The 14902-nt window shown below is 38.3% G+C and overlaps 1 protein-coding gene across 1 annotated transcript in view; it reads right to left on the bottom strand.

Annotated features, from left to right (window-relative positions):
• Positions 1 to 14869, bottom strand: part of CEP57 (centrosomal protein 57) — a 42544-nt gene extending 27675 nt beyond the window's left edge. The window contains exons 1-2 of the mRNA XM_023225669.2: positions 14599 to 14869; positions 5388 to 5544 (exon numbers count right to left, since the gene is read on the bottom strand). Coding sequence (XP_023081437.1) covers positions 5388 to 5544; positions 14599 to 14643 — 202 coding nt within the window. The 5' untranslated portion in view covers positions 14644 to 14869. The remainder of the gene's footprint in view (positions 1 to 5387; positions 5545 to 14598) is intronic.
• Positions 14870 to 14902: the final 33 nt, after the last annotated feature.

Genomic DNA, 14902 nt, shown 5'->3' with positions numbered 1-14902 from the left:
TCATATTTATTTATATATGAGCACACTTTAAATGCAATTTATAATATTAAGTATTTTCATTAACATTGTATAGCTCTCATTATGTATTCAAGTCTTCACATATGCACCTCAGTGAGCACATAAAATTGGCTTGGGTTTACTTATCAGAGGTGACTTTTTTTATCCAGTCTCTTCCTGAGACCACGGGCTGCAGTGTTCCAGTTCTGCTTTGACAACTCTCATCACACCCAGCTTTTCAAAGTATTCCAGAAGTTGCCTCATGGGTGCCTAGAGCTTTGTTCTCCAGTCCCTACCCACATTTAAAATTCCATCATCTCTGCTGCTATACCCCAACACTTAAGGTTTATACCTAATGCCAAGACTCCTTAATACTGTCCCTACGGGTTTGGCTTTAGTTCCACCCTTACTGTCCTGGCTTGAAACTCATTTTATTTCTGTACTTGGGTATTTCTCCTTCTCACTTTTAAACTAGGTATTATTTATTTTTATTTAGTATTACATGAAGCTGCTATTTGTCTATACTATTCTGTTTGACAGTAGTACTGTCATCCATCGTTTTTATTTGTATGGTAGTAAACACCTTTGTCAGCTATTCATTTTTTATGTTTCATTTTATTTCAGGTTTTACTTTAAAAGTATATATTGGCTTTTGAGTTGACATCATATTTGTCATACCTAATAAATTTCAAATTTTTCATTACATTTTATATTTACTAATTCTGTTTCCGTGAATTTTTCTTATATTTTGCTGTATGAAGTATAGCACACATCTTTGGAACTGTTTGCCTGACTTATATACCTCTTTTTCTGGGAGTTTCCCCTTATTTCAACATGGCTATACCTACAACTTTACTATCCTTTGACAAATCTGACTAACTGATCCACAAGGGACACACACTGTGCTTGTCTTCTTGGGACTTTTGTCTGAAACGTCAATGCCAGAATTGGTTCAACTTAAAACTCAGTAATTGTTAGTAATATTTCCTGCTAGGCAAAAAAAAAAAAAAAAAAAAAAAAAAAAAAAAAAAAAAAAAAAAAAAAGCTCTTTTGTAGCTAGAAAAAATGAAGCTAGTTACAAGCTGAAAAAAAAAAAAAGATGGAAAATGCTAGCCATGTTTGAATCCCTAATGTTCTTCAAGTCCGGCTGGGTCTATTTATTGCTTGGGACATTTCTGTCATTAACATAAACACAGGTTTATGTTGTTGTAGATTAAGGGAGGGGGACCCAGATCTGTAATATGCATCTTTGATTTCTCTAATATTGCTGTCTTGGTAGTTCTCCACCTTTCTAACTTTTCCTACTTTTTAGTTTACTGTTTACACACGGTGGTATTTTCCAAAGTCCTTTTCTCCCTCCACTTTCTTTTTCTGGAGAAACCCCTCTATACTCATAGGCTTCATCAACTACTGTATCTTTAATGATGTCTGAGTTCACTAGTGTAGCATTCTCTATTACACTTCAGACTTTATTTTCATTTGCTTAGTATTCATCTCCATCTAATTCACAGGCAACTCAAATTTGATACAGCCAAAATTATATCAGTTCCTCTAAGTATGCTTTTTTTCTGTGATCTGTCCTAATCATACCACTAATCATCTACACTAGAAATCTTAGACTCAAAGATTTCTCCATCTTCCTCATTCCCCACAACAAAATATGCATAAATCCTTCCTTAATCAGTCTCCTGTCTTGTTTCAGTTTAGACTTAATTCTGATGTAAACCTGAGTCCATCAAGCATATAGACCACTATGATGTGTGAAGAACTCTGCAAGGTATGAAGACAGTCTTTGGCCTCAAGGAGCTATCATCTAGATTGTGAAACAAATGCTGCTATCTACATTCTTCTCTTATCTGATAAAAAAAAAAGTATTTACATGAACAGAACAAAATACTATTCTGGATGTACTCATATCCTTGATTACAGTGGTTCTCAAAATGTGGGGCATAGGCACATTGAGGGCAGGCTCCTGAGGCCTTTCCCAGGGCCTGTGAGGTCAATACTATTTTCATTATACTATTAATAGTAAGACTTCGCTTTTTTTACTGTGTTGAAGTTTCCCAAAGATGATGCAAAAGCAATGTTGGGTAAAATTCCTAATTTTAGTTCAAATCAAGGTAGTAACACTTAACTATTATTTTAGGCATGTATTCTTCACTGTCATAAATTCCCAGTAAGAAAAAACTAAGCCACAATGTCCTTGATGAAGCAATAAAAATCATGTCAGGTTTGCCAGGCACAGTGGCTCACACCTGTAATCCCAGCACTTTGGGAGGCTGCAGCAGGCGGATCACAAGGTCAAGAGATCGAGATCATCCTGGCCAACATAGTGAAACCCTGTCTCCACTACAAATACAAAAATTAGCCAGGCATTATGGTATTTGTCTGTAATCCCAGCTACTCGGGAGGCTGAGGCAGGAGAATCGCTTGAACCTGGGAGGCAGAGGTTGCAGTGAGCCAAGATCACGCCACTGCACTCCAGCCTGGGCGACAGAGCGAGACTGTCTCAAAAAAAAAAAAAAAAAAATCATGTCGAATATACAAACCTTTTACATGCTGTACTCTTACTGAACTTTTCTTCTTACAGAACCATACTCATTATTTAAAGCTCAGATTATCTACTATTTCATTTTTCCTCTGAGAGGTCTTCCTCTCCTCTAACTTCCCCAACACACACTTATCCCTGTTCCCCCCAAATATCTTTTCTGAACTTTCTTGGTCTTTGTTCGTATCTCACAGCCTTTACTTTTTTCTGGGTGAGAAGGAGATGGCGATTTCTGTGTCTTTCCTTCCCATTTGGAAAGTAAGTATCACTGGATTAACACACACTATAAAAGGATAATGGATTTTAATGATTATCCTGGGACACTGTTTAAACAGTTCACACCACAATGCTCTAAAGGCATAAAAGCTTATTTACTGTCTTGAAGGTTACTTATCTTGTTTATTTCTCCTCTCCATCTCCTCCCTGCTTCTCCCACTTCTCTTTTATTCATTAAAACCACTGATGTTGCACTCAAGCAGAATTTAGCTCTATTAGTAACACGCTGTGCTAAAATTTTTCTGATTCTCTGTGAATAAATCTGCCTTCTTTGTTTTTTTTATTCTTTGTTAGTAATTTGTCATTTTTTGAACTTTTTAAGTTTCTTTTCATGGGTGTAAAGATCAGAACTAGATACAATATTGTAATTGAAGGATTAATATCTAAATTCTTAGATTTTGTGTTCCTGTTAGAACTTTGTAAACGGATATTTTGTTTTGTGCTTATTTTTGAATAAGAAACTTACTGAAACTGATTTTTGCTCTATTGTGGGCATCAGTTACTTTTTTTGCTTTTTAAATCTATGATGTTTGAATGTCATGCAACTTAATTTTCTTAAATTGCCAACCTGCTATACTCTGATGTGTAGAATTTTATCAACTGCTTTAACTATTAATTTAAAATTTTCATTATCATCGAGACACAGTATCTTACAACAAAGAGGCTTCTAGGTTAGCGATTATAGAGTACTAAAATTCTTAAAAGACTTTATACTATTTAGTCACATTTATTTCAGCAAACATTTTTCAGCACCCATTATAGGTTAGGATTTAAACTGGTATTTGGGTATCATTACCTACTTGGTATTTTACTGTACAATCAGTCCAGTTTACAAAAGAGGTTCATTCTGAGATTTTTAGGATACTTACAATACATACCCCAACTGAAACAAAAAAAGTTCCTCAACTAATTTACAAATGCCTGTTTAGCCTACGATGCCAAAAATATAACATTTCTTTTACCTAGAGAATCATTAACACATATAATTGTTGCAATATTAGTGATTAAACACAACTTTTAAAAAAAGGAAATGCTGTAGCATCCCAAATAAAGCAAAGACATTTCATTTAAACTTCACACATATACAAAGTATAATGTGGGTGTTTATTTTAAAAGATATAGATGAAGAAACATCGACGATTAACAAATTTAATATCAAAACCATCTTCTCATTATCTGAGTGGGTCCAATCTGATAACATGATCAGAAAATTTTCTCCAGCTGTTAGAGAAATGTAACAGCAGAACTCAGAGATCTGAAACATAAGAGACTCGGCTGGGCGCGGTGGCTCACGCCTGTAATCCCAGCACTTTGGGAGGCCGAGGCAGGTGGATCCCGAGGTCAAGAGATTGAGACCATCCTGGCCAACATGGTGAAACCTCGTCCCTACTAAAAATACAAAAACTAGCTGGGCGTGGTGGCATGCGCCTGTAGTCCCAGCTACTCAGGAGGCTGAGGCAGGAGAATAGATTGAACCCAGGAGGCGGAGGTTGTAGTGAGCCGAGATTGTGCCACTGCCCTCCAGCCTGGTGACAGAATGAGACTCTCTCTCAAACAAAAAAAAAAAGAGAAACATAAGAGACTCTACCTACTGTTACGGTAGGAGACCATAAGGAAAACATAAAGGAACAAGGACAGTTTCTAGGAGCAAAGACTGTCCCCAAGTAAGAGTCTGCAAGGCAACAGAATCTCAGTACTGCAATGACAAGGAACTGAATTTAGCTAGGAATCTTAAATGAGCTTGGAAGCAGATCTTCCCCAGAGCCTCTAGTAAAGAACAGAGCCCCAAGCAACACCTTGATTTCAGCCTTGTAAAGCTCTAAACAGAAGACCCAGATGAGCCTACACAGATTTCCAACTGACAGAAAACTGAGATGACAAATATTTAAAGCTAAGTTCATGGCAATTTGTTAAGGCAAAAAGAAAGCTAATACAGATGGCAGGTTCCAGGAACAAATGTATTTCAAAGTAGCCAGAGCAAAGGATGGAAAAGGAAAAAACTGAAGACAAGTTAGGGATGAAGTTGGTGAGGCAGATAGGGTCTAGGTTATGAAAAATTAAGATTTTATTACGTAAGCTACGAAGAGATGCTAAAACTTTAATTTTGTGGGAGAGATGATGGATAATGACAAATGACAGAAATGTTGTTAACTGGGGATGAGGAGGAGAAAATAGGCAGGGAGATTAATGAGGAATGTATTATGAACATCTGGGCTACAAATGATGAAAGCCTGAACCAAAGCAATGGGAACACAAAAAGGCAGAAAAACCAGTATGCTTTTGGTATATTTCAGAAGCAAAAAAGGTCTTCATTCTGGACTAATAGTGGGGATTACAGAGCAGTCATTGATGACTCAAAGTGTTTTAGCATCAGTAATTTGGTGGATGATAATGTTCAACAATCAACATAAGGAATACAAGAAAAGCATAATATTTTGTGGGGGCTAAAAACCGGAAACAAAGAGGAAATATATTTTCCTCTAATTGCAAAATAATGGAGACAAAGTTAAGAATTTTAAAGCAGCAAGAAAACATAAATAACATCTATTTCGTTAGGCTCGATTACCTCTGCTGTTGCTTTCTGGATAGGCAAGTGTAGGCTTACTTGGGGAGCGTCGTAGATCACTATTAAGGAAAGGCTTATCCGAAGGATATACTACATATGGAGATGAAGAATGCCGAACCATGCTTCCATTAGACCTTGATGGCTCAGCTAAGATGTTCTAAAAAATAAAGACACAAATTACCTTTCAAAAATGTGAACCACAAATAGCTGATTTAAACCACAAATATTTATTACTGAGAACTAGACTGTCCATACAGACAAGAGAAAAAAATCCACTGACTAAAAACAACAGAATTCAATCAATAGAGAAATACAACTTTTAAAGTGTTTCATATTAGTATAAATATAGCCATAGGCCAGACACTACAAAAGAAAATAATGTTCATGCAACTTGAATACAAATGCTGTGCAGAAATACTTACATGATACAATGAATGTAAATACTGTAGTTAAAAATATATACTGTGAGGCTGGGCGCGGTGGCTCACACCTGTAATCCCAGCACTTTGGGAGGCCAAGGCAGGCGGATCATGAGGTCAGGAGATCGAGACCATCCTGGCTAACATGGTGAAACCCCGTCCCTACTAAAAATGCAAAAAATTAGCCGGGCATGGCGGCAGGCGCCTGTAGTCCCAGCTACTCGGGAAGCTGAGGCAGGAGAGTGGCGTGAACCCAGGAGGCGGAGCTTGCAGTGAGCCGAGATCACGCCACTGCACTCCAGCCTGGGCGACAGAGCGAGACTCCGTCTCAAAAAAAAAAAAAAAAGAAAAAAAATATATATATATACACACACACACTGTGAGATATACATTCAGAAAAATAAATATATTATTTTCACAGGACCAGAAATTGCTACAAATGACTGAATTACTCTATTCCCCATCAACAAACTACTACTTGAATATTTAGAGTATTTAAAACTCCAGAAAGAAAATAAGGCACTGTCCCTGCCTCAAATAATTTACATTTAATTAACAAAAAAGAAAATAATTAGAAAACATTAAGGCCCATCAAACACTCAAATATAAAACTTTATTTCCACAGTACACCATTCTGTCATGAATGAGATTCTGCTAAATTTAGGATTCCACATAATAATTTCAACCCAGGGGATGCTAACTGTGGAGTTTTATTTGTTGTAGGCAACTTCCTATTGACGGCTGGTCCTAGACTGGGGCAAGTAACTAAGAAGCTGAGGGCTAAGGTGGAAAATATGACTGCTAGCTGTTCAAAATGTTCAGACATCCACTTTCCTTCCTCAAACCGCCACAGCAAACTATGTTTTTCAATTCTTACCTTTGAAAACTTAAATTTACCAGAATAATCCGTGTTCATAAAAGTACAAGAGCACAATGAACATTTAAAACAGTAAACAATCTCCTGAAACAAAGGTTATTGAAATATCTGCACTGTATTTAAATCTTACTTAAAATTAGAGATTTTACTTCCATGTTAAAAATCATGCAAATTTCCAGTTGATTTAAGAAAGCAAATATAAAACATTTTCTATTTATATAAATATAAAACACACTACGGCTATGAAAATCAAAAGTGGGGACAAAGAGCTTAGGAGGGTAGGGCCAAGTCTTAAAACTGGTACTCAAATAAGTGCCAAGTCTACTATAGTATGTTCATATATAACAAAGACTACTATTTGTCATTTTCCAAACTTAATGGCAAATTGGCATCTGGTTTCAGAGGTAACTGGAAAACAGGATGAGTTTTCAATTCTTTATAATATGGTCAAAGGTCTTGCAAAGCATCCTGAATTATTGCATAGCTTAATTTTAAATGTCACAGAGAACCTCAAGTTTTCATTGGTTATTTACAACCCACCAGAATCCTATTATTTAATATTCAAAAATCTTAAGTGACTTGCCGACCACCCTCTGCCCAGTCAGGAGAATCCCATTAATTATGTGATTAACTAATAAACTAGTTCCTAAAATGGAACTACCTCTGTTCTACATTTTATATGTTAGTGGGTTTGCCCTTTACTTTTTTATATCACTCCTCATGACCTACACATTTTTATTATCTGTATGCCCTGTGGTACAATAAAAAATATATTTAGTCTTTTGTCCTTGGTTTCAGATATAGATTCAAAAGCTCCTAGAATTTCTTAAGTGATAGGGTGTCCTTGTTAGGCTGATGAGGGGACTCAAGGTAGGGCACCTAGATAGCTTCAGGTTTGAAGGTATCTTCTGGGAGCTGGTTGCCAGTAAAACCAACCACTAGATTATAAAGAGTTACAAATTTCAGCCAGGCACATGGTGGCTCATGCCTTAATCCCAGCACTTTGGGAGGCCGAGCTGGGTGGATCACTTGAGGTCAGGAGTTCGAGACTAGCCTGGCCAACACGGTGAAACTCTGTCTCTATCTAAAATACAAAAAAATTAGCCGAGTGTGGTGGCATGCCCTGTAATCCCAATTACTCGGGAAGCCAAGGCAGGAGAATCGCTTGAACCCAGGAGGTGGATGTTGCAGTGAGCCAAGATTGGGCCACTGCACTACAGCCTGGGCAACAGAGTGAGACTCCATCTGTGTGTGTGTGTGTGTGTGTTTGCGCGCGCGTTGGGGGGAGGGGGGTGCGGTGGGTAAGAGTTACAAATTTCAGCCCTAGGCCCTGACCTCAGGGGAGGTAAAGGGCTGAGATTGAGCCCAGTGACCAGCGGATAAATTACTCAATTATGTACCTATGTAACGAAAGCTCAATGAAACCTCTTGAATAATGAGGTTTGGGGAGCTTCTAGATTGTTGAACATACTGATACGCTGGGAAGGTGCTGTACCACAGAGGATACAGAAGCCCTTTCACACCTTGCCCTATGTCTCCTCCATTTGGCTGTTTCTGAGTCGTGTCCTTTATATAACTGAAATTGCTTAAGTACAGTCTTTCCTGAATACTGTGAGCTGTTCTTGGAAAGCTGCAGGAATCCCTTAATTTGTAGTCAGCTGAGCAGAAATGCAGATGCTCTGCGAACTCTGACTTGACTTGGGGGCGGGCAGTCTTGTGAAATGGGGCCCCTTAATGTATGGGGGTCTGAGCTACATCTGGGCAGTGACAGAATTAAAATAATTTTAGGACACGCAGTTGCTGTAGCATTTTTGCTGGAGAAATTAAGTTCTAATAAAGGAGTTTTATTCTGTTCAATAAATCTGTTGAATATTAACTACACATTTCCTCCGCAAACAGGAAACTGCACATCACTTATAAAAGATTATCCTTTTCAACAAAGTTACTATAACCCTTTAAGAGATCACCAAAAGCTTTTGGGCTTCTTTATATTTAACAAATAGCACAAATATCATAGGAAGGCTATGTAGAAAGGAGCTCAAGTCTAACTCCCAATCCACTAATCTTTCCATGACCCTAAGCACTCAGTAAAAATTATTCCAAACAAAACATGATTGTAGGAGAAACTTTCAGGATTAAAGGCAAAATGTTTAACGTGATCACTATCTTTTCCTGCAGCCTTTAGTTGTTAGGGCAAATATCTCATTTAGGAACACACAATTCAACAAATATTTATTGAACATCTTTTTATGACACTGTGTGAAGTATGAAGCATAATTTAAAAATGTATATTACTTGCTTTCTTTATAAGTGGAACATGCAACACAGCTGCAAGACATTAGCTACATAAAACTCAAATACAAAAGAGTAGGTGGGAACTGCTAAATTGGATGTGATAGAGACTAAATGCAAATTAAATTCAGATGCATTCAACAGACCATTGCTTCAGATCAGTATGGTAAAGGAAGGTCTTTATTAGTGCTGAAATCAATACTGGGTCTTGTAGATTGACACATATTCTAACAGGCAAGCTAGAAATGGGTATGAAAGGCAATTATTTCCAGGTTAATGAATACATTAGTTTAGCTGAAAAAAGAGTTTGTGTACACATGTTGAGGAAATAAAATTGGAGAAGTCAAGGTCCAATGGTGGAGAAACATGAGGCAGTGCTCTAAGCAGCGCAATCAATGCAATAGCTTCCAAGTAAAAATCAATACAATCATCAACAAATGTAAAAAAGCATTCAATAAAATTCAACATCCAGCTGTTATTTTTTAAAAAACTTATTTCCTTATGATAATACAAAGTTTTACAAGAAAACATGGCAAATATACTTAATGATGGAAAACTTGAAATATTCCCTTTAAAATCAGTAATAAAGATATCTACATCAATTCTAGTCGACTGTATTTCATTTCCTAGTCTGCACACTAAGATTAAAAAAAAAAAGAATAACAGCTGTTAAGATTGAAAAGGAAGAATCTCAATTTTGGATTATGACTATCTAAATAGAAAAAAACAAAAAATCTTCATTTATGAGAATTAAGTCTGGAAGGTTGCTGGGTAAAATAGATATGCAAGAGTCAGTAATTTTATACATTAGAAAATGCAACTTATGAAAATATATATCACGCAACTAAAAACTAGAAATAAATTGAACAATATACAAGACATGAAATTATACAAGTACTGAAAAATGTAAAAGTTCTAAATAAATGGAGTAACATAACATTCAGACAGAAGGGTCAATATCCTAAACATATCAGTTATACCCAAATTAACCTAGAAATTCAATAAAATCTCAATCAAAATTTCAATAGCAGGTTCTAGAATTTCTACTGAAGCAAAGGACCAACAACAGCTAACGTTTCTCTTGAGTAACAAGGAGGTAAATGCCCCCCCCCCGCCCCCCACAGCGGGTAGGAGAGACAAATACAAATACAAACAAAGGGATAAATACAACAAAGGGATAAAGAGCCAGGTAACACACCCATACACATATGGAAATGAACATATTGCAAACCATTGGAGAAACGAATTTTCAACAAGTAGTGTGCCGACAATTATGTATTTTCAGTAAAACCATTAAATTGGATCCCTATCTCACAGCATACAAATTAATTTCAAGTAAATTAAGGACATAAAAGGCTCTAACTTTAAAATATGAAGAAAAAAATACAGAAGAATACAACCAAGGCCTTAGAGAAAGGAAGAATTTCTTAAACAGAAATCACTAATTATAAAAAGACTAACAAATTTTACACTAAAAGTAAGAACTATTAATAAAAAAGTATCAAAGACAAGCCAACATGTCCTTGGAACAGTCTTAACAAACTGAAAATTAACATCCACAATATGTGAAAGAATGCCTATAAATCAATAAGAACAGGCAACTCAATTGAAAAACAGGCGAAAGACACGAACAGGTATTTCACAGAAGAAAACACACACACAAGAAAGTAAAGGTATGAAAAAAACAGGGTGCATATTCACCAATGATAAGAGGAGCACAAACCAGAAAAAGAACAGGACATCATTTCACACACACAGCAAAAATTTACAAGTGGGACAATACCATCCATTTAAGAGGACATAGAATAAAGAGGGCTGTTGGTATAATCACTTGGTAAAACAATTTAGTATGACCGAGTAAAGCTGAAGACGCACGTGCTCTGTGAACCAGATAATTCATTCAGTTATATTAGCTGAACGATTTTCTCCTTCTTTCTTGAAAATGATATGAGTTGAGTCACAGTACATATTCCATGACCCACTACTGAGTTGTAATCCAGAGCCCAGCCTGAGGTCTGAAAAAAAAACAATCACTGCTCTAGAGTTGCCCCTTGGAAACTTCTTCTCTCAGGACCCCTTTACACTCTAAAAAATTCAGTGAAAAGAATAGCACTATTTTACATTTCTGCAGATCTCTTTAATGTTTGCCTTAAAAAAAGAATGCTGGATTCTCTTATCTAGTTCCGCATTCGCTCTGTTGGATATGTTATTTTGTTTGACATATTAAAGAAGATCTAGTATACCACAAACGTGGTCATTACAGAAGGATCTTGTAGACTCGGAGAGGGTCTTGGAGATCTCCAAGGGTTGTGAGACCATACTTCGAGAACTGCACTCTAGAGAAACATTTGCCATGTACAGCATATAAGAATGGATACAACATTGTTTATAATATCTGGCAAACAAATGAACAACAAAACTTATTAAATCCAAAGCCCATTAAGATACTGTCATTTACTAGCTAGATTTTTGACTCAACCTCTCTATGACTCATTTTGCTCACTTGAAAAAGGCAATATTAATGCCAGTCTCAGAAGGTTATTGTGAGGATTAAATGAGTTAACGTACGAAAAGTGCTTAAAGTGCCTTTAAGGACTATGCCTGCCAGATAGTCCTATATAAATACCATACATTATAATCTTAAAATATGAGGTACTGGGTGGGCGTGGGAAGGAGAAAGAAGACACAAAGAGGCACATGAAGGTATTCATTTTATTATTCTCAAAAAGTAAATCTTGTATTTAATATTATAAAATGTATGATAGCCATAAAACATTTTTAAAGGAAATTAATATGGAGCTACTGTGCAGCTTAGTCGAAGGAACTATCTAAAATGTCAGAGAGACAAATTAAGAGACTAGTTCATTAATCACCAAGGTTACTGTGAAAACATTACAAGGCTGACATGAAAGACACTCCTGCGTGTTTCAACGCAATGCTGACCATACTTCTATATGGAATTAATTTCATTATGCCCAATCATAGTTGCTTTCCTGCCTTTTCCATCAGTCGAGTTTATCAATTCAAGAGCAATCACTCAATAAATGTTACCTAGATCTAACTGAAACCTATCGCCCTACTTCCACGTTGTTCACATTTGAGATTTACAGGGTTCAGGCTTCCTAAAAACGGTTATTAATCTACTTGCTAAAAATCCTGGCCTGTAAAGCATCTCAATGTACTTATAAGTAGCTCCATATGGGTTTATCAATGTCGAAAACAGTTGAATATAACAGTTGTTAATCTTCACAATGGGGAAATCTGAATACAAGTTGTGTTTTCAGTTCATTGTACAGTTTTAACAAGTCTTCTTTTTTTTTTTTTTTTTTAATGTTGCCTACTGTTAAGATCAGCTGTTTGTTAAGCTAAGTGCTTTTCCAATGTTTTTGGAAATGGCAGCCTTATTTCTGATGGGACATCTAAGCAGGACCTTTTCTTACGCACCAAGAAACCAACTAAATTTAGTCATTTTTGTTTTGAGAAACAGCAGCTTCCAAATTAGACATTTTGATGTAGCAGATTCCGTTATGCTTGTTATACTTTGATTTGTGGAGGATCCTAGACACTCTTAGTGTACCCTTAATATTTAGAATCCAATTAAAGCTGAGCTTAGCACAAAAAAATGTATATGCTTTCCTAATGAACAGTCTTTGGGGTTTCTGCCAAGGCTACCGTACTAAGTACGAAGAGCTGACTATATCCCAGTGCCAATGCTCAGCTAGGTGTCTTTGGCATAACACAGCTCAATTAAACATTTATTTAATATTTTATTTTATAGAAACATAAGTCGCTCTGTTGCCCAGGCTGGAGAGCAGTGGCACTATCATGGCTCACTTCAGCCTCGAACTCGTTGGGCTCAAGTGATCCTCCTGCCTCAGCCTCCCTAGTAACTGGTATTACAGGCATGAGCCACGCACGGACTCAACTCAATATTTGTATGAGTATTCCTTTTCCTTGTTCAGTCTTCAAGTGCTTAACTTTTGAGAGCGGTGAAAAGCCCTCTTCTCCCAAGTTTTATCACTTCTCCTATAAAATCTCATCCATCTGCTGACACTTCTAATAGTTTCTTTTACTGACCTAATCCTGAATAACCTTAAATTGCTGCTTTCATTACTTCTCCTTAACTTCCCCAAACCTCTCTGCAAACTTTTAATTCCCATTCTGCTGAATGCTTAGGTTGTTGAAAACCGCGGCGTTGGAAAGCTTTGATAGAAGTAAATGTTGGAGCTCTTCTTTTTCCATTTCTCCAGCTCCTATTTCTCCACTGTTAATACTTTTGGTCCCATTATTACAAATTCTAACAAGTCTGCGAAAGCTGAAACTGACTTCTCCACGGTGACCAGGCTTTCTTAGCGTTCCCCACTCTTGCCCCGCTTAGATGCTAGAAAATAACTTTACCCTGATACTCTTCTAGTTCCTGCCCTCACCATCCTTTTTCCACGTTTTTACCTACGTTTCCAATTCACCCCATCCAACTCTACCTCCGTATTACTTCTTCTCATTCCGAACTATCTCAAGTTTCCTGAAAGCACCACTGTCCTAGCACATACTCCAAAATTCCTGCAGTGCCTTTTCCTCCTTCCTCTACTCTTGGCACAAGCAACTACAATTCCTTCGACACGCAACTAGCTCCATCTTCCCTTCTAGGAAACCTCTGGCCTACCCAAGCACTGTTAATCACGCCCCTCTAGATTATTCTACTGAGGTAGCACTTGTGTATTGCGTAGTAATCACTAATTACGTGTAGTTTCTCTTCAGTGCTTTGCTCCTTCAAAGCAGGGTTTCTATTCTATTCATTTGAACCCTAACAGTATGCCAGGCATCGAACATTTGCTAAGTGGAGAAATAAGAGCTCCAACATTTACTTCCTATCAAAGCTTTCCAACGCCGCAGTTTTCAACAACGTAAGCATTCGACACGCCAATTTGACAAACACCAGTGAATATCAGTTAATAAACTGGCTGGTAACCTTTGATGAGGCAAAAACAATATTTAAAATCAATTCCCCCTGTCGCCTCTCCAAAATGACATTTCCACACTGAAGTTCCAGTAATTCTAGGTGGCGGGAAGCGCGCGCTCCGGCTACGAGGATCACACAACCAAGTTCATGTGGATGGCAGTGGGAGGCACTGCAGGGATAGGAAACAGCATAAGCAACGACTAGTAAGCGCTCGAGAGACGGCGGACTACTACTCTGCAGCTGTCTCTTAAAATCACTGGCGCGCCTACCTGCTCTGGCGAGTCTACCTGCTCTGGCGAGTTTCCTAGAGGGGCCGCTGAACTCACGTGACCAAAAGAGCTACGTTTTCACAGACCAGGGAGTGGGCAGTTATCCCAGTTGGGCCTTGGGAATGTTAGGCAACCGGGGTTCCTAAGCCGTAAGGTGAATGAGGGATGGGGAACAGAGACGGCCAGTCTCTGTTCCAGTTTCACTGGAAGCCAGAGGGTGCAGTTTCGACAGAGGAACAGTGAATGGAAGCTTGGGGGGCGCGGGGCAAACTAGGCACTCCCGCCGTCCTCCAGAATTGAGTCAGAAGCTGGACTGACAGCGCCCTGAAAGTGAGGAAACTCCAACAGGCGCTTGGGACCGACGTGGGGCCCACTCGCGCCAACTGCTTCTTACCGACAACTGGGAACCAGAAGCCGCAGAGACAGACGCCGCCGCCATCTTTCAGCCTGCCCAGGGGGGTCTCCGCACCTTGGGGGCGGTCTGGGTTCTCGTGCTCTTCTCCAAGACTCGGGAGCCGCCCACCAGGGGCGACCCTAGGCTGAACCCCTGATGGAAAAGGGCAAGGGTGCCGGTGCTCGGCTTGGAAACCCCTGCCACACACCCACCCACTCAGGGCCGCCTACGCTCACAGCGTACACAGAAAGGGCAACACGTCCTAACGGACGTCTTCCCTAGCCAATCAAAACAGCAGACGTCT

This window comes from Piliocolobus tephrosceles, chromosome 13 (genome assembly GCF_002776525.5).
Source record: "Piliocolobus tephrosceles isolate RC106 chromosome 13, ASM277652v3, whole genome shotgun sequence".
NCBI classification, from domain to species: domain Eukaryota; kingdom Metazoa; phylum Chordata; class Mammalia; order Primates; family Cercopithecidae; genus Piliocolobus; species Piliocolobus tephrosceles.
Note: the sequence above shows the minus strand (reverse complement) of the source record. Positions and strands in the feature narration are given on the sequence as shown.